This window comes from Eucyclogobius newberryi, unplaced genomic scaffold (genome assembly GCF_026437365.1).
Source record: "Eucyclogobius newberryi isolate DKJ021-1_F unplaced genomic scaffold, fEucNew1.0.hap1 SCAF_9, whole genome shotgun sequence".
Classification (NCBI taxonomy): Eukaryota; Metazoa; Chordata; class Actinopteri; order Gobiiformes; family Gobiidae; genus Eucyclogobius; species Eucyclogobius newberryi.
Window position 1 is genome coordinate 27410543 of NW_027316532.1, and position 15050 is coordinate 27425592.

The window sequence follows — 15050 nt, forward strand, 5'->3', positions numbered from 1 at the left end:
ATAGCGTCACAATTAATTTCATGCTTTTGCAATGAGCTTTAAGCCAGGCCCCTTGGATTGTCAGGCTTTGTTACACATATAGATTATACCTTGAACCTGCCAGTGGCTCAGTCAAGTGCCATCTCTCAAATTAAAGTAGCAGATTCTAAATCCCTTGTATTCTGCCAAACAAGCAGTTTAGCTCCCCCCACTTACTGTAATTGCGGGAGGGTTTTATATGTATTGGAATATCTGTGTGAGCCCGAGCACGGCCATTTGGCAGTAGAGAGGATTAATTCCATAATGATCTACAAATGCCAACAGTCTGTCATTTCGCTTCATACAAAAATGCAGTTCAAATTTCTCTAAACAGCGATTGGAAACCTGTGTTATTTAAAACCATGTCATAAGTAGTACGTCTTAGAACTTCTTCAAGTCGTTCTGTAAAGATCTGTAAATTCGCTATCCGTTATGACAAGGTAGTACAACTTGACATTGCCTCCTTTTCACACGCCGAGCCTTGAAAGTCAATGGGTGTTGACACGACTAATTATTTGTCAAAAACATTTTGCGTAAGTCTTTCAGTCTTTCAACTTTCAAAAGATTTCAAGTGGCATATTAGCTGAGTCTCTTCTTCTGTCCCTTATGCCATGTATAGCTCTAGCATCCGTAATCCAACCAGCGAGCCCGATATGCCGTTTATTAAATCTTAAGACTTGAAACTGTTGTCGGCTATAGTGAGGCCTGTGCACGATGATAGCCTGGTCCCTGTCAGATCCACTGCCCCTTTTTCTGCAGCAAGATTGAAAACTGGGAGATCGCTTTTGACGAAGAGGGCCTGCAAATACAATACGGTGCCAGAAAGGACTGGAAATCCACTAAGAACATAAGTAAATAAGCACATTGGATACAGAAAGTGGTTTTGGCAATGGCTTCTAGGTCCCGTTCTATTTGATGTGTGCTGCGGGGAAGACATCGTGTACATGTCTTCGGGTTTTGTTTATTTTTCTCCTTTTATTGAAAGCAAAATCGGGCCAGTGTCGTTAAACTTGGATGAAGCTCGCTATACAAGCTCTCGATCTTCCTCAACAGTCTGGACAGTGGCACCAGGTTAAGTGAAGAGCTACGAAATGGGATTCATACAAAGGAATAATTTAAGAAGGCGTGTCAGTAAAAGGCAAGAAGAATTTTAGATGGCTTCAACCTCTCACAGTCTTGCAGACCCTCTGGCCCAAAAGATACAAAGAATTAAAACAGTCCTGGCTACAGCACAGAGCTAACGCTTTCCCTCCCCAAGATGGCTGACAGTTATTGATTGCAATCATCTTTCAAATTTCAATCTTCTAAAAATATCATGAAGACAGTCGCCATAGGAGGGATAGTGTTATGTCTCACCGACTACAGATTGTTGCAGTCGGGTGCTGGTGGTAAGAAAGTCTTTAAAATGTTGTGTTTTGGGAGCCAGGTACGTATAGTGCAGACAATACTTGTGATTTACTTTATTTTACGTTTTTCAATGTAATTTTAATTTACTTCTGCAGGATATCCCATTTGTTTTGTGTTTTAATTTCAAACTTATTTTTTGTCATTTAGTTTTGATAATATTATTCAATACATTTTTCTTTTCTCTTTTTCCATTGGAATGTGAATACTGCTTGTTTTAATCTATGATTACATTTATTCAATCATTTATATTTTAATTTCTGTGTAATGTTCAGTGTAATTTACCTTCATGTATAATCAACAATTCAGGGCAAAGCTATACTTAGAAATACCCGGTACACAGCTTTATACTCAACAAAATCCTTAAGACTGGGATAAAAAAGAGGCATTTTATCACTCTTTGCACAGCGCAGTCTTTGGCCATGTCCAAACTGTGTCAGAGATTAGAGCGAATTCTCACATATGAAGTCTTAGAACATGTGTAGAAAAGGAGAACGTTTCAGAAAAACAACTTCTGCTTCTATAGATAAATGATTTTGGCTATATTTAACAAATACAGAATATAAATATAGTTTGTGGAATTTAGAGTTGGGTTGTTGAAACTGTGGGATATTGTAATAAGCTTCAAATACAGTATGTATTTTTAAATAATACTATTACGGTAGTTGTACCTAAACATGAAAGCGCTCATTTCTGTCAGTGAGCTAGAAGTACAACGCAATAGCGGGCATAAGCCTGTAATCCAGGGTCATTATAGTCTTTTTTAATGAAGGTTACTCACTGTATTTCAGGTTTACTTTAGCCGTCAGTGAGGGTATAATTCAAACAGACCTATAAGCTGAGTAGTCTTTTCTTTGTCTGTTTGTTCAGTCAGACAATTTACACTCTTTTCATGAAAGCCAAATCATCAAATGTGCTTGAAAATATCTATACTGTACTACATATTACTGTACAGTACAGTATACGCCTTGATTCATTATTACTAAGGATAGTGCCATTTCCCGTTTGTCTGTCATTTACCTGCTGTTTTTTTGTTTAATTTGTTGTTTAATTATTTATGCAGTTTACTTTTATTTTTGTTCTTGGTCATTTTCTTTATCTCTCCCATCTTTTATTTTGTTTTTCACTTCCTCCTTCCTCCCTCCCCCTCTCCAATGGTCTCCACTTCCTTGATCCCCCCAACCTACCTTATATCCTTCCTTTACCCTGTCCACTTCACCAGAGCCCTCAGCCCCCCCTCAAGACATTAAGTGCAGCAGCGCCAGCTCCACCACCCTGCTGGTAAGTTGGCACCCCCCACCGTTGAAGAGTCAGAACGGTGAGCTGGCGGGATATAAGGTGCGCTACCAGGTGGTGGGCGGGGCCGAAGGTGGGGCTGGTGACGATGGCGAGGCGCTGGAGGAGGCCACTGTGTCTGCGGCCGAGCAGCAGGTCCTGTTGCAGCGCCTGGAGAAGTGGACCCAGTACAGCGTCAGTGTGTCGGCGCTCACTGCGGTGGGGGCCGGGCCGGAGAGCGAGTCCCTGGTCTGCCGAACTGATGAAGATGGTATGTGAATATTATATCATCAAATCATTTAGACTACCACCACTACACGTCATCGATCAACCCAAATCTCTGGTCACTATAAGAAACGGGTTTATTTCTGGACTGGCTCTACGACAGTCCTGTTTTTTCTATTGGTTTGGATTAATCTTGGTTAACACCTGCTTCATTTTTACTCCTGCATTAAACCTCTTGTTTGTGAACTTGTTTAGAATAGGCCTGGTAAAGTTCCCTATATCCTTATTTTGTAAGCTCATTAAACACAGGTAACCATAGTACCACAAAAACAAAATATTTTCAAAACCACCAATGTAGATCTAAATGACACAATCAAAGGTTTACATAGTACAACTGGGAAATCAAGCACACTGCTGTTAAACAGGGCCAAATCTCATTTACCAGGCCCAGCACTTAACATTGATTTATCGGCTTTTAAGAGAATACCAGACACTATTATTAGTGTGGTATACCACAAGGTCATATACGAGTAATCTGTGAGGTATATGTTAAGAGGTCTATAGTTTTCCCTCACAAATCAATCAACCCTGCTTAAAAGTGTCAGATGAGCTGAAAACCTGCAGGTCACATCATATTGAATTGAAGACTTGAGCTGAGGTTTCAGAATTGCGTACAAATGGAGAGTTCGACATGATTTATGACAATGCCCGATCTCGTCAGATCTCCGAAGCTAAGCAGGGATGGGCCTGGTTAGTACTTGAATGGAAGACTGCTGGAATGCCACAGGGGGGCGGTAGTGCACATTGTTGTTGTGTTCTTGAGCAAGCCACTTCACCCACCCTGCCTCTGGTGTATGATTGAGAGTGTCTATGTTTTGTTTATTATCGGTAATTGTATAAAAGTAGCTAAGAGTTCATCTAGATAAAAGAGGTGGTCAAACTTCTACAATTTATTAATTGAATTAACTAAAATGACTTGGTCAAAATATACAAGAACAAGAAAAAATTACAAATTATTGGGTACTATTTGAATTACTGAGCTACTCGCTGTAGAAAGAAAGTACTGAAGTATCCAAAATATTTGTTACCAACAATTTTAAATATAGGTTTGTGAATGATACGATTGAAGCTGACAAAGACAGATTAGGTTACTTCTAAAGACAAGATGCAAATAGTATTTTAGTCTCGGTTCAGTCATATTGTTGGTTAGTGACAGCGACAGTTCATCTGCACAACTCAAGAGTGGGAATACTAAAGGTTTTTTAGTTCTCAACAAAACTAAAACTGTTCATCTCCAAAAATGGGACAAGAGTGCAATACTTTATTACTTTACTTACTACCTCTGGTTTTGAACTACTCATTATATACTTTGAGCATGAGTTATTTGAATCCAGAGAAAAATCAGAGTGGAAACTGTCTATAGCTGGAGTGACAAGGATAAATATGAGCGTGTCACGGCACAGATGACAGCTGGACAGATGTCTGGCATCGACTGGTATTCTCCACTAGCCATTTCACATCCATTAACACAACATCTCTAAGATCTCTCTGACAATGATGTACGGTGAAGCTGAAGTAGTGAGCTTAAGTCCAGGAGACTTCCATACGACTACAGTACATACTTCGTTTCAGCATACAGAGCTCTGATTTAATTTACATGTAGCTCGTGTTTGTGTAAAATAGAGGACAATATAATATAAATATTCAGCAGATTTCTCAGAATATGTGGACACCTAAAGTGACATTTCATAAAAAAGAGAGAAGATAAAACTAATGACACGTTGGTAATTTATTTATTTATTTTAATATGGACATAGCATTTACATTGGACGAACCAGATGGAATGTTTTAAGTGTTATAGCAGAATATGCAAATTTTCAACACCTGTCCATTGGGCCAATTTAGAGTTGCCAATTTTAATTAACACATGCATGTCTTTGTCCATAAAGTGGACGTGGATCATGTACTGACATACAACATATGCCTTGTTGTTTTCAGTTCCTGGGGCTCCTCCAAGGCGAGTGGAAGTGGAAGTTCTGAACTCCACTGCATTAAAAGTCATGTGGCGTTCACTGATACCTGGGAAACAGCATGGCCAGATCCGAGGCTACCAAGTTCACTATGTGCGTGTGGAAAATGGAGAGTCTCGGGGCCTTCCACTCATCAAGGACGTGATGCTTGCTGATGCCCAGGTATAATCACAATTCTAGTCCATTCTGACGGTTCCTGCATTCTTTAACCCTATAACATGTGCTTATTTTTAATGGCTAATGAGAAATGATCATTTTGCAACACACATAAGAAAAGTTCACTATAGAAGGATAAAAAATCTTTCCAAAATCATGTAATTGTCCCTGCTGTGGCCTTCAGACCTAGCTGTGTACAGTATAGAAGTTCCACCTAGTTTTATTTTCCATTTGCTGTTGTTATAATGCTCCTGCCCCACACTCCACAACAGGAAATGTAATGAAAGTCCCCCTCATCTTCTGCTGCCTCTTTTGGCTTTGTGTTTTTTTCTGAGAATTCCCAGACCCAGGCGTCATGGTGACAAGCGCTATAAAAACTTTGATTGTGTCCATGCAGCAAACAGAGAAGGTGGAAAATAATAGTCGCCGCCTCTGTAAACATTTGCTAAAACCTTGACCGAAACGCAGCATATAGTAATTGTAAGACACTTCTTTTACTAAACTTGTGTCAGCATGCTACTGGATGAAAGCAGGAGACTGTGCACAGTAGCAATCATCCCCATGGAAATTATAGCTTTGATGGAATGGGCTAAACAACACGGGAAAGAACTGCAGTGTGCAAAACAGCCCAAAACCTATATTTTTCACCTGAATGCCAGCATTGTTAAGATCTGTGTGACGGAGCATTCTTAAAGGGGCTGTACCTGATTTATTTTTCACGTGGTTAAGTAGATATACTGTACAAGTAGCTCTTAGGGTCCAAATGAGACCACTGTGTGCTGTCTGAACCCAATTAATAGCGTTTTATCGTCCAAAAAAGAGAAACTAGTGCTTACAAACTCATCGCTTTGACTAATTATGATGCTGCAAACAGTTTGAATTGAACTAGTTTAGTTTTCCATGCTTTTTAAGAGTAAAAATCAGGTGCGGCGCCTTTAAAACACGTACGCAGACCAACTTGCAACTGATCCGCCCATGTTTCTCTCTATATAACATAATCTGCAAGCGGCTTCTCGTCTTGTGCCCTAACCAAAGTCAGTGGCCTATTTCCTGCTCCCTAAATCCTTAAATCTTCCACCTCTCACAGCCCTGTTCTTCCTTTTCTCTCTCTCTCTCCCTTTTAAAATCACTGCTTTCCCTCTACACTCGCCACTTTGGTGCGGTGGGTTAGTGGGAAACGGACGATACAGCCGAATATGTGAGTACCACGTTTCCTCCGAGTGCTGTGTGTAACTCAAATCTTACAAACAGCGGGTATTGCATCAACAATGTCGGCCCGGTCCAGTCCACTCCCAATTTGCGCAAGACCGGCCAAGACTCTTTTTTGTCAGTGGACTGAATAACAAAATTGCTCTGAGACGTATGGCCGAACCATCGTTACAGAGCTAATGAAAATAAGAACCGTCTATTACCAGCGAGTTTCTACAAAATGGAGGCTGATGCAATATTCACTGCCCGCTGTGCTTGGAATGCCAATGCTACTCGTGTCCTGCTGTGTGTTAATATACTACGTTTTGTTTTGTTTTGTTCTCTGGTGCTGTGATTTACGTCTGTTTGGGTCGTTTTTCCCTCGACATTTATTATTTTTTGTCCCTGTGTGGTGGTGAAATAGATTTGACTTAGTTGTTTTCCTTTGCCTACGTTCTTTATTTGAATTACGCATCTCCGAAACGCATTTAATCTCTGTTGCATGGTTTTTTCTTTAAATTAACTATTACGAGGCAGTCAGTCAAGGTTTAATTCTTATGCAAAGTTGCTAAATCTATTATGTCGTCGCATTAGATAGACAAAAGCCATCTTCCAAAGCTATAAGTACTTCCTGGCAGGCCGTCCGTCTGCCAACCTGCCTGTTAAAAAGCTCATTGTAAATTCATTCAAACCTGCTCCTTTGAAAAATGCATTAGGATTGATCCAAAACCTCTCTTTAAAAAGACCTCAAGGCAACTTAATGGCAATTGTAAAAAGAAAAAGCATGTATTCATCTGAAAGTTAACGTCGGAGCATTGCTGAATGGGGCAGAGGACGGCCTGTCACAATAAGACATTTTGAAGTATGAGGTATATTTTTCTAGAAAGTATTGTGATAAACAATAATATTAGAGTCTGCTTTATGACAGGATTGAACTATATTGAAATAAAACATGAGCTGGAATAAATTTAGCCCAGTGAAATGCTTAAGTAATTAGTGGGCATCTATAACTCCTAGCTGTTAATTATTTGACTCTATACATATAAGAAGGAAAAGCATTATAATCTCAGTCAACTCTTTTCTAAATGTGTAATAATGTTAAAAAATAGAAGCTGCGATAAATAATCAGCAGAATGAAATGCTTAAAGCGGCTGAATTAAAAACTTACTGTACTTTACTGTATAGTTAATCCAAAAACCCGCTTTTGTGCAATTGTTTTGACTCTTGATAAAAATTGAGCCCCCAAAAAGATTGTTCCAGCAAACTAATAGCAAGCTGACTGACCTATATAACTGAAAAAATTGTATGCAAAGAAAATATACTCATGATAAATACTGAGCCCAAAAATGCTGTTTATATTTAATGTATTGAACAGTATGTGGATATATATATATATATATATATATATATATATATATATATATATATATATATATATATATATATATATATATATATATATATATATATATATATATATATAGATAGTAATTATTGTTTGCAGACCTATGCAGGGTTTGGTTGGTTGGTCACATGACTAATATTCCTCCTACTCCCGAGCCTTGACTTATTGTTATGGTCTCGTGATGCAGAGAGCAGAGCGGTTATGCATGTCTCAAGTAATTAATAAAGACCAAAAGAAAGTGGAGAAAACACTAAACTGAGATTAACACGGGGGACGAGGTTTGAAATGCATGACCGAGGAGGAAGTCATGAACATTTCAGAACACATTTTGACATTTTTTCCTGTTGTCTGTTCCCTCTCTCGTGTCCCAAAGGAAATGGTGATTGGAGGGCTGAAGCCCGACACCACTTACTCCATCACTGTGGCGGCCTACACCACCAAAGGAGACGGAGCGCGCAGTAAACCTAAACTAGTGGTGACCAAGGGGGCCGGTAAGTGCTTTTTGAAATGAATTACACTCACGACAACCACAACGGCAGGATTCATAACTGTAACTATGGTTTCATTTTTAATTGGCCCTTAGATAGTTGGGGATACGCTGCGATAAGGGAATTAAAATGTCTTGATTTCAGGATGTGACGTTTGCTGACGGTTTGACCAGTTAAGATTTGATGGACCTTGATTATTTTACCCTTTTTAAAGTGTTTCTGACTTAAATACATCATATCTTAATTTTTTCCTAACTCAATGACATTTTTTTAATTCAATTCGATTTTTACGCTGCATCATGTATACATATTACATATATACACAATATATACAGTACATACATCCATATTTGGATGAAAACAATATCACCCCAATGGCAATTTAGTTTCCTTATTTTGAGCTAAAATAATCATATTTTACCAGTCAGTAATACCTTGAAACCAGTTTAATCTCATCAGAAACGTTTATAGTTTATTAATATTACATAACATCTGTAATCCATAATATTATTTGATTCAAACCCTCTCCTGTTTTTTATGGGTGTGAACTGGCTTACGAACTTCACCCTCTTAAAACTGTGAAGGAAATAAAATGAAAACCACATCAGTGAAGTCCTTTTTTAACGCACTTAAAAGAGACAACTCAAACAACTTATGCAACAAGCCTTCAGAGACAGTGGCGCTCTCAAACGGCCTTCAGACACTGTGACGTTAGCGTTTTGTTCCTTTTGCCAAAATAAAGGAGGCTAAGATGCTGCTTCACTACAAAACATCTCAAACCCAAAATAAATCTATATACAATATACACAGATTGTTTTACTGTAAATTAATGAATCATTGATATTGTGAATCACATTTTTATCTTGAAACAAAACAACACTAATCTGTCAAATCACCATGTTATGTTATACAATAAAGAGTCTGAATGTTTCAAAGCTATTTTACCTTTAATGCTGTCAACACCAAAATGATAAACTGATCATTGATAAATATAGAAATTGCATTAGAATTTTGACCAAAGTGTTTTATGCTAAAGTAAAAAACGTATTGTGAAAAAAACCTGTATGGCAATTATGTATAATAACTTTTACTGCCATCAATTGAGGCTAGTGCAGGCATCAGCTTTCAAGTCATCCACCTCCACAACATCTCTGTTTGCATCTTGTAAGCGAAAAGCCAACACGAGACAATGTGTTTACATGGCCTGACTTTGTGTGGGCTTTTCTGTTGTTTTGTGCAAACAGCTGATGGGAAAAATCACATCTCCTTTTATAGACACACAAATGGACAAAGAGTAAATTACAACTATGGAATTGTATTACTCCAATGATGCTCATTTGGTCATCTTTTGATATATCCTCAAATGTATGATATTTTTTTAAAGGCAATAAGTTTTTAGGAGACATAATTACCTTGTTGACATGTTCTGCTATCTGTGAGCCATCAATATCCAGCAATACCTCATCCTAGGATTCTGCATTTTATTGTAATTTTGCACAGGCTTATGCATACAGGTAGCTTTCCGTGACAGACACTCGATTAAAAAGATCCTTTTCCACAAATGCACAAAGGTAATATCGTTTTTTTTTTTTAATGTTCTCCGAAGAAAGACCGGAAATTAGAAGGAAACCCTGTTGGATATATTTCTCCCAATCAGTCTGAGCGAGCGTCAACATTGGGCTGTTAATACGGCGGCGTGATAAAAAACGTGCCTGGAGGTCCACAAGGAGGGATTGAAGCGAGGTCAACCCTGCAATGGACCTTGGGAAAGAGAGAAATGGAAGGAAGTGGGGGCCAAGAAAATGAAAATGGGAATTGGGTATCAGGAAAAAATATAGGTCGAGATGATCACCGAGTCTACTATCCATGGGGCTTTTATCCTTGTGGGGTCTTTTGTCTGTCAGATTGCTCCTAGTCCTCAGTCACATTCTTCATTGTTCAGTTTTATCTATCCAAAAAGTCCTCACTGAGCTTTAGTGTAGAAAGACCCACCCAAAACACGCAACTCTTTTGTCTTACATTTATCCCCGAAATTAGCATACATAAGTCGCATTGGGGTTTGTAGGTTAAACCTTTATAGTACTGTGTTGTTGTTGCCACCCCGGGGGCCTGTGTTTGCTTCCCGGGCCACGACCCTTCGCTAAATGTCTCTCCCCTTTCTCTCCTCATTTCGTACTATAGCTGTCCTGGCTACAGCTGAAACTATTTCATCACTGCTAAATGCTGAGAGAAGAGGTTTTGTGACTCAGACCAAACAAGAATCGTACAATTAGGGTTTTTAATCAGAAACCTTTTTGTCTGAAAATATAGTCCATCAGGATGTCCTCACGCAGCGTCCTAACCTTAGCTTCATCTCAGTCAAATTTAGTAAAAATTAGTATTAAAAGTAAAAATATTGCAGGCATTTTGCATTTAAACAAACAATTGATTATTATAAATCCCTTGATTAATTAACTTGCAAAAGAATCCTGTTCAAAAAGGCCAGAAAATAGGATTTCAAAAGGTGATGTATTTCAAAAGATGAGTCTGTTGAGATGTTGGGTTTGAGATGAAAATTGTTGTGTTTTTGAAGAGACATTTTTAATTTGTTTCATTTTCAACTTTGACCTTAACTTAAGAAGAAGAACAGACGGCTTAAGTGTTTGCATCCTTCTCAGCCTAGTGCATGTTTTTGTTGTGTCCTTGGGTAGGACAATTCCTTGTGCATAAAACTGGAACATGTAATGAATGCACTTGCCTTGAAACGGCCCAATTGAATAATGAATAGGCTTGACTATAGTTCACCTACAAAGACCTCTAAAATAAACTTGGTCGATACAAACGTGGAAAAATGTCAGCTGATTAAGCGAGTTGAAGCTGCAGAGGAAGTAACAACTTTATTTGGGAGCCTGTTGAGTTTGCAAGTGAAATTTAAATGACAAACGCATGCACAAGCATTGAGGAAAGCCATCACAGGACTATTATCTCAGGTTAGATTTCCTTGATGAGCCGTGAACGCTAGGGCAGAGTGGGCTTTTAAATGATACCAAGCTGAGCTATAGTACGCTGCTGCAGAGTATTAGGAGCATCTGTCTCACCCCCGCTATCCCATTAACAGCCTCATTCACACAGGCGCGCTTGTGTTTTCCTCCGTCTGGCCAAAGAAATGCATTAGGAAAAGGAAATGAACGCAACTGCTGGAGATGACCATTTTCTAACATCTAACATCCTGTGCAAAACGTCACGTGTATTAAATCTAAAACTTCAATGTTATTCTAAAGGGGCTTGAAACTAGGGAATTTCCCTGTTTCCCCCTTTGATTGCACCCTATTGTAACAAGGGTGTAATTCAATAAGATATGAAAACGCTTTGTTGATCTCACGGAGGAGAAATGTACTTGTTAAGGCAGTTAATTCATTGGTCTCAACTTCCTGTGTACAGGCTTTTTTCACCATTCAAAAGACAAACATGTTTTGAATTGCTATTTGCTATGGAAACGGTCCTAATTTTCATAATTCGATCTTCGAAAACATGAAGACAAGCAAGCACCTCCATCAGAAAAAGTCTTCCCAATAGAAAGATCATGGGGTCCCGGGCCAGACCACAGCCAGACCACAGGATCTCTCTGGGTGGAGTCTGCATGTCCCGTGTTGTGTGTGTTTGGTCAATTGTTGGCAGCTGTAAATTGCCTCCAAGGAATGAATGTGAGCGTGAATAGTTGTCTCTGTGTCTATGTCTCTGTGGTAACCCTGCGACGAGTTGGCCCCGCCTAAGGCACAAAGTCAATGGGATAGGCAAACAGGAACAAGCTATAGAAAACTAATGATAGGTAAAATATTTAAAAAATGAATGTAAACATACTGCATGGGAAGATATTAACACTGGAAGATTGCCAGAACGCAATACAATTCAATGTTGTTCTTTTGGAGTAAGACACTTGAATCTGGTCCCTGTTAGGAAAGCAACCATTTTTCTGGTTAAGTGTCCTGAAAACAAAGCCCTATCTGTAAGTAGAATGCTGGTTTGTTGGATTAACTCATCCCTGTGTTTGTCAGACCACCACTTTGATTATATTTGCCGGTTTCCTCCCACAACTCACTGTTCGTATGTGGGCCGGGATCAAATTTATTTACAGAGGGATAGGGCTCAAGTGTGAATCAGCCACACTCATCTCTCACAACTCCTTGATGGCAACTTGAGAACTAAAAGCTCCCCATAAGTGCTGCTGCTTCTATCACTTTGATGGGCCTTAAATGGTGGGTTAGGACAAGACGTTTGTCATCCATAAAGCACGGCAAAACTGGGCCACACTGAAGAATTGTGTCTAGACCCCAAGAGTAGATCATCCATTTTACAGCACGCAATGACTCTTTGAACAGAGAGTGCCTGTGTTCTCAGCTCAAAGTTTTAGTAATCCTTTGCTCTACTGAAATTATTTTGACTGTTGCGTATATGAATCATGAAATTGTAATGGGTACAGTGATCACTCAAGAATTTAGACGCTCTAAGGAGGCTCTGCCAAGCTGACAAAACACAACGTGTCTTGAATTGTCTCTGTACTACTGCCAATGCATTTATCTTGTTATTTTATGTACACTTGCTTAGATATAGATTGTTTTTGTCTATTTTACAGCTGCTCAAAGAGTATATCCACAAATTAAAATGCAATGTGTGTCTTTTATGTTTATTCATGTAAATCTTTGTTTCCTTACAGTACCAGGGCCGCCCTATCTGTCTGTGGCTCAGAAGTCAGAGACGTCCGCTGTGGTTCGCTGGGACCCCCCAGACCACACCAATGGAATGGACTTACAAGGTTACCGGCTCCAGTTTGGACGCAAAGACGTCGCTCCTCTGGCCACACTAGAATTTGCCGCTCAAGAACGAGAGTACTCAGTTGGCAATATCCACAGAGGAGCGGCCTACGTGTTTAGAATATCAGCCAAGAGCAGGGGGGGCTTCGGGGACGAGACTGTAGTGGAACTCAATGTCCCTGAGAATTCGCCAGGAGGGTACCCTCAGATAAATGAGGGATCCAACGCAACATGCTGCTCGGTGCAAGTGTCCTGGTCCCCCCCAGTGCTGGCTGAGAGGAATGGGGTCATCACTGAGTACACCTTGGCCTATAAAGAGGCTGGGACTGGAGAAGCACCTAGAGAACTTCACCTCCCTCCCAACCTGTCCACCTATGTACTCAACAGTCTCAAACCCAACTCAGCATATGATGTGAAAATACGTGCACACACCAGTGTAGGTCCGGGGCCCTACAGCCCCCCTATGCAGTATCGGACGGTGGCCTTTGACCCAACAGGTAGGGCTTGCTGTTTCTCTTCCACTCTGGTTGACAGGGGGTTGGATTGGCTAAAACACAAAACCACAAAATGAAATCTGCCCCACCCCCTCCTTCAACCACCTTCACTTCACTTCAAGAACAGAAAACTAAATTTCTAAATATGTTTGCCGTGGGATACTCACTTCACTAACACTACCCAGGTAAAACCCAGTCAGTCAGTCAGTCTAGTCAGCCTTTGTGAGTTCTGTGGAAGAAGTTTGAGGTAAGTGCTGTTTGGTCTGAAGTCCAGTCATTCGAGCAGCCCTTTGCCCCGTGCAGTCACACAGTTATTCATGCCAATAAACCACCAGGTAGGATATTTCTAACAGGAGGTTTGAAATATATATACGAGCAGACAATGGTGATTTGTTTTGGTTTGAGATATTCTGCCACCTTTATCCCCTCCCTCCCTGATTCCTTGTTGCCCTTCCCTTGTACTTCTGTGAGACAGCTTGTGGCATGGCATCCCCCAGATGCACTGCTGAGGACTGTTAGCATGTTGTGTCTTTGCTCTGTCTCTTTGCCCAGTGTGCAGCACGTTGGCAGTGGCAACCCAACTCAGAACAAAGAGAAACAGAAGCTAAAAATGACATAAGCCAGTTGTTAATGGCAGTCTTAGGTTGTGGGACGAGGTAAGGGGTTGGCACTGCCACGCCCGCTAGCCAGTGGGCACACCCTTGTGCTCCATGGGTTTGTCATCCATGAGTCTAACATGCTGTGTGTCTTAACCAAAAACCCTTCTCACAGCCAATCACAGCTCACAGTTAAACCACTCTCCAACCCAGAAGAGCCTTGCAGGGGAACAGCATCTTTTTAAAGAACTTATTGAAACTACTTTACTGTCTTCCTGAAATGATTTGCATATTTTAATACAACTTTTTTTCCACATTTTTCATTTTTTTCTGTTTATCAGATGTCCCAAAGAATTTCACAGTCAAGTGGGCAACGAAGACCACAGTAGTGCTTTCATGGAAGTTTACTAACAGCAGATCTCCATATAAGTGCACAGTAAGTTTTTATAGTAACATGGTCTGTTTCTTCAGGTCTAAACATTGGCTCTGTTTAACCGCTCTCTACAACAGATCGAGTACAACCGCCAAAAAATGGATGTGGATGCCAGACAGATGAGGGTCCTGGTGACTGGTCTCAGACCCAACAGCACTTACGAGTTCAGGGTGACTTGCCAGGAGAGCATGGATGGGGGTCCAAGGCACCGTGTGGTGGCCCGGACAGCACCTCTGCTCCTGAAGAAGCCCAAGCTGGACATCTATGCAGAGCCAGACAACATGCTCACTATGTCCTTCCCACCGGTGGAGAGCAAGGATGTCAAGTCAGTTTGTTATCATGTCAATATGTCTTTGTGACTATATCACTATATCACATATAGTGACACATATCATAATCACATATATATATATATATATATATATATATATATATATATATATATATATATGTGTGTGATTATGATATGTGTCACTATATGTGATATATATATATATATATATATATATATATATATATATATATATATATGTATATATATGTGTGTG

The 15050-nt window shown here is 39.9% G+C and overlaps 1 protein-coding gene across 16 annotated transcripts in view; it reads left to right on the forward strand.

Annotated features, from left to right (window-relative positions):
• The window catches only part of ptprsa (protein tyrosine phosphatase receptor type Sa), a 219882-nt gene that overhangs the window by 161016 nt on the left and 43816 nt on the right, over positions 1–15050 (forward strand). For 6 of the 16 annotated variants that reach the window (XM_072438688.1, XM_072438689.1, XM_072438695.1 and 3 more), the window contains 7 exons: positions 2645–2968; positions 4921–5114; positions 6280–6306; positions 8075–8192; positions 12883–13476; positions 14411–14505; positions 14580–14827. In XM_072438688.1, the coding sequence (XP_072294789.1) occupies positions 2645–2968; positions 4921–5114; positions 6280–6306; positions 8075–8192; positions 12883–13476; positions 14411–14505; positions 14580–14827 (1600 nt within the window). The remainder of the gene's footprint in view (positions 1–2644; positions 2969–4920; positions 5115–6279; positions 6307–8074; positions 8193–12882; positions 13477–14410; positions 14506–14579; positions 14828–15050) is intronic. The other 10 variants (XM_072438691.1, XM_072438705.1, XM_072438693.1 and 7 more) reach the window with 2 other exon arrangements.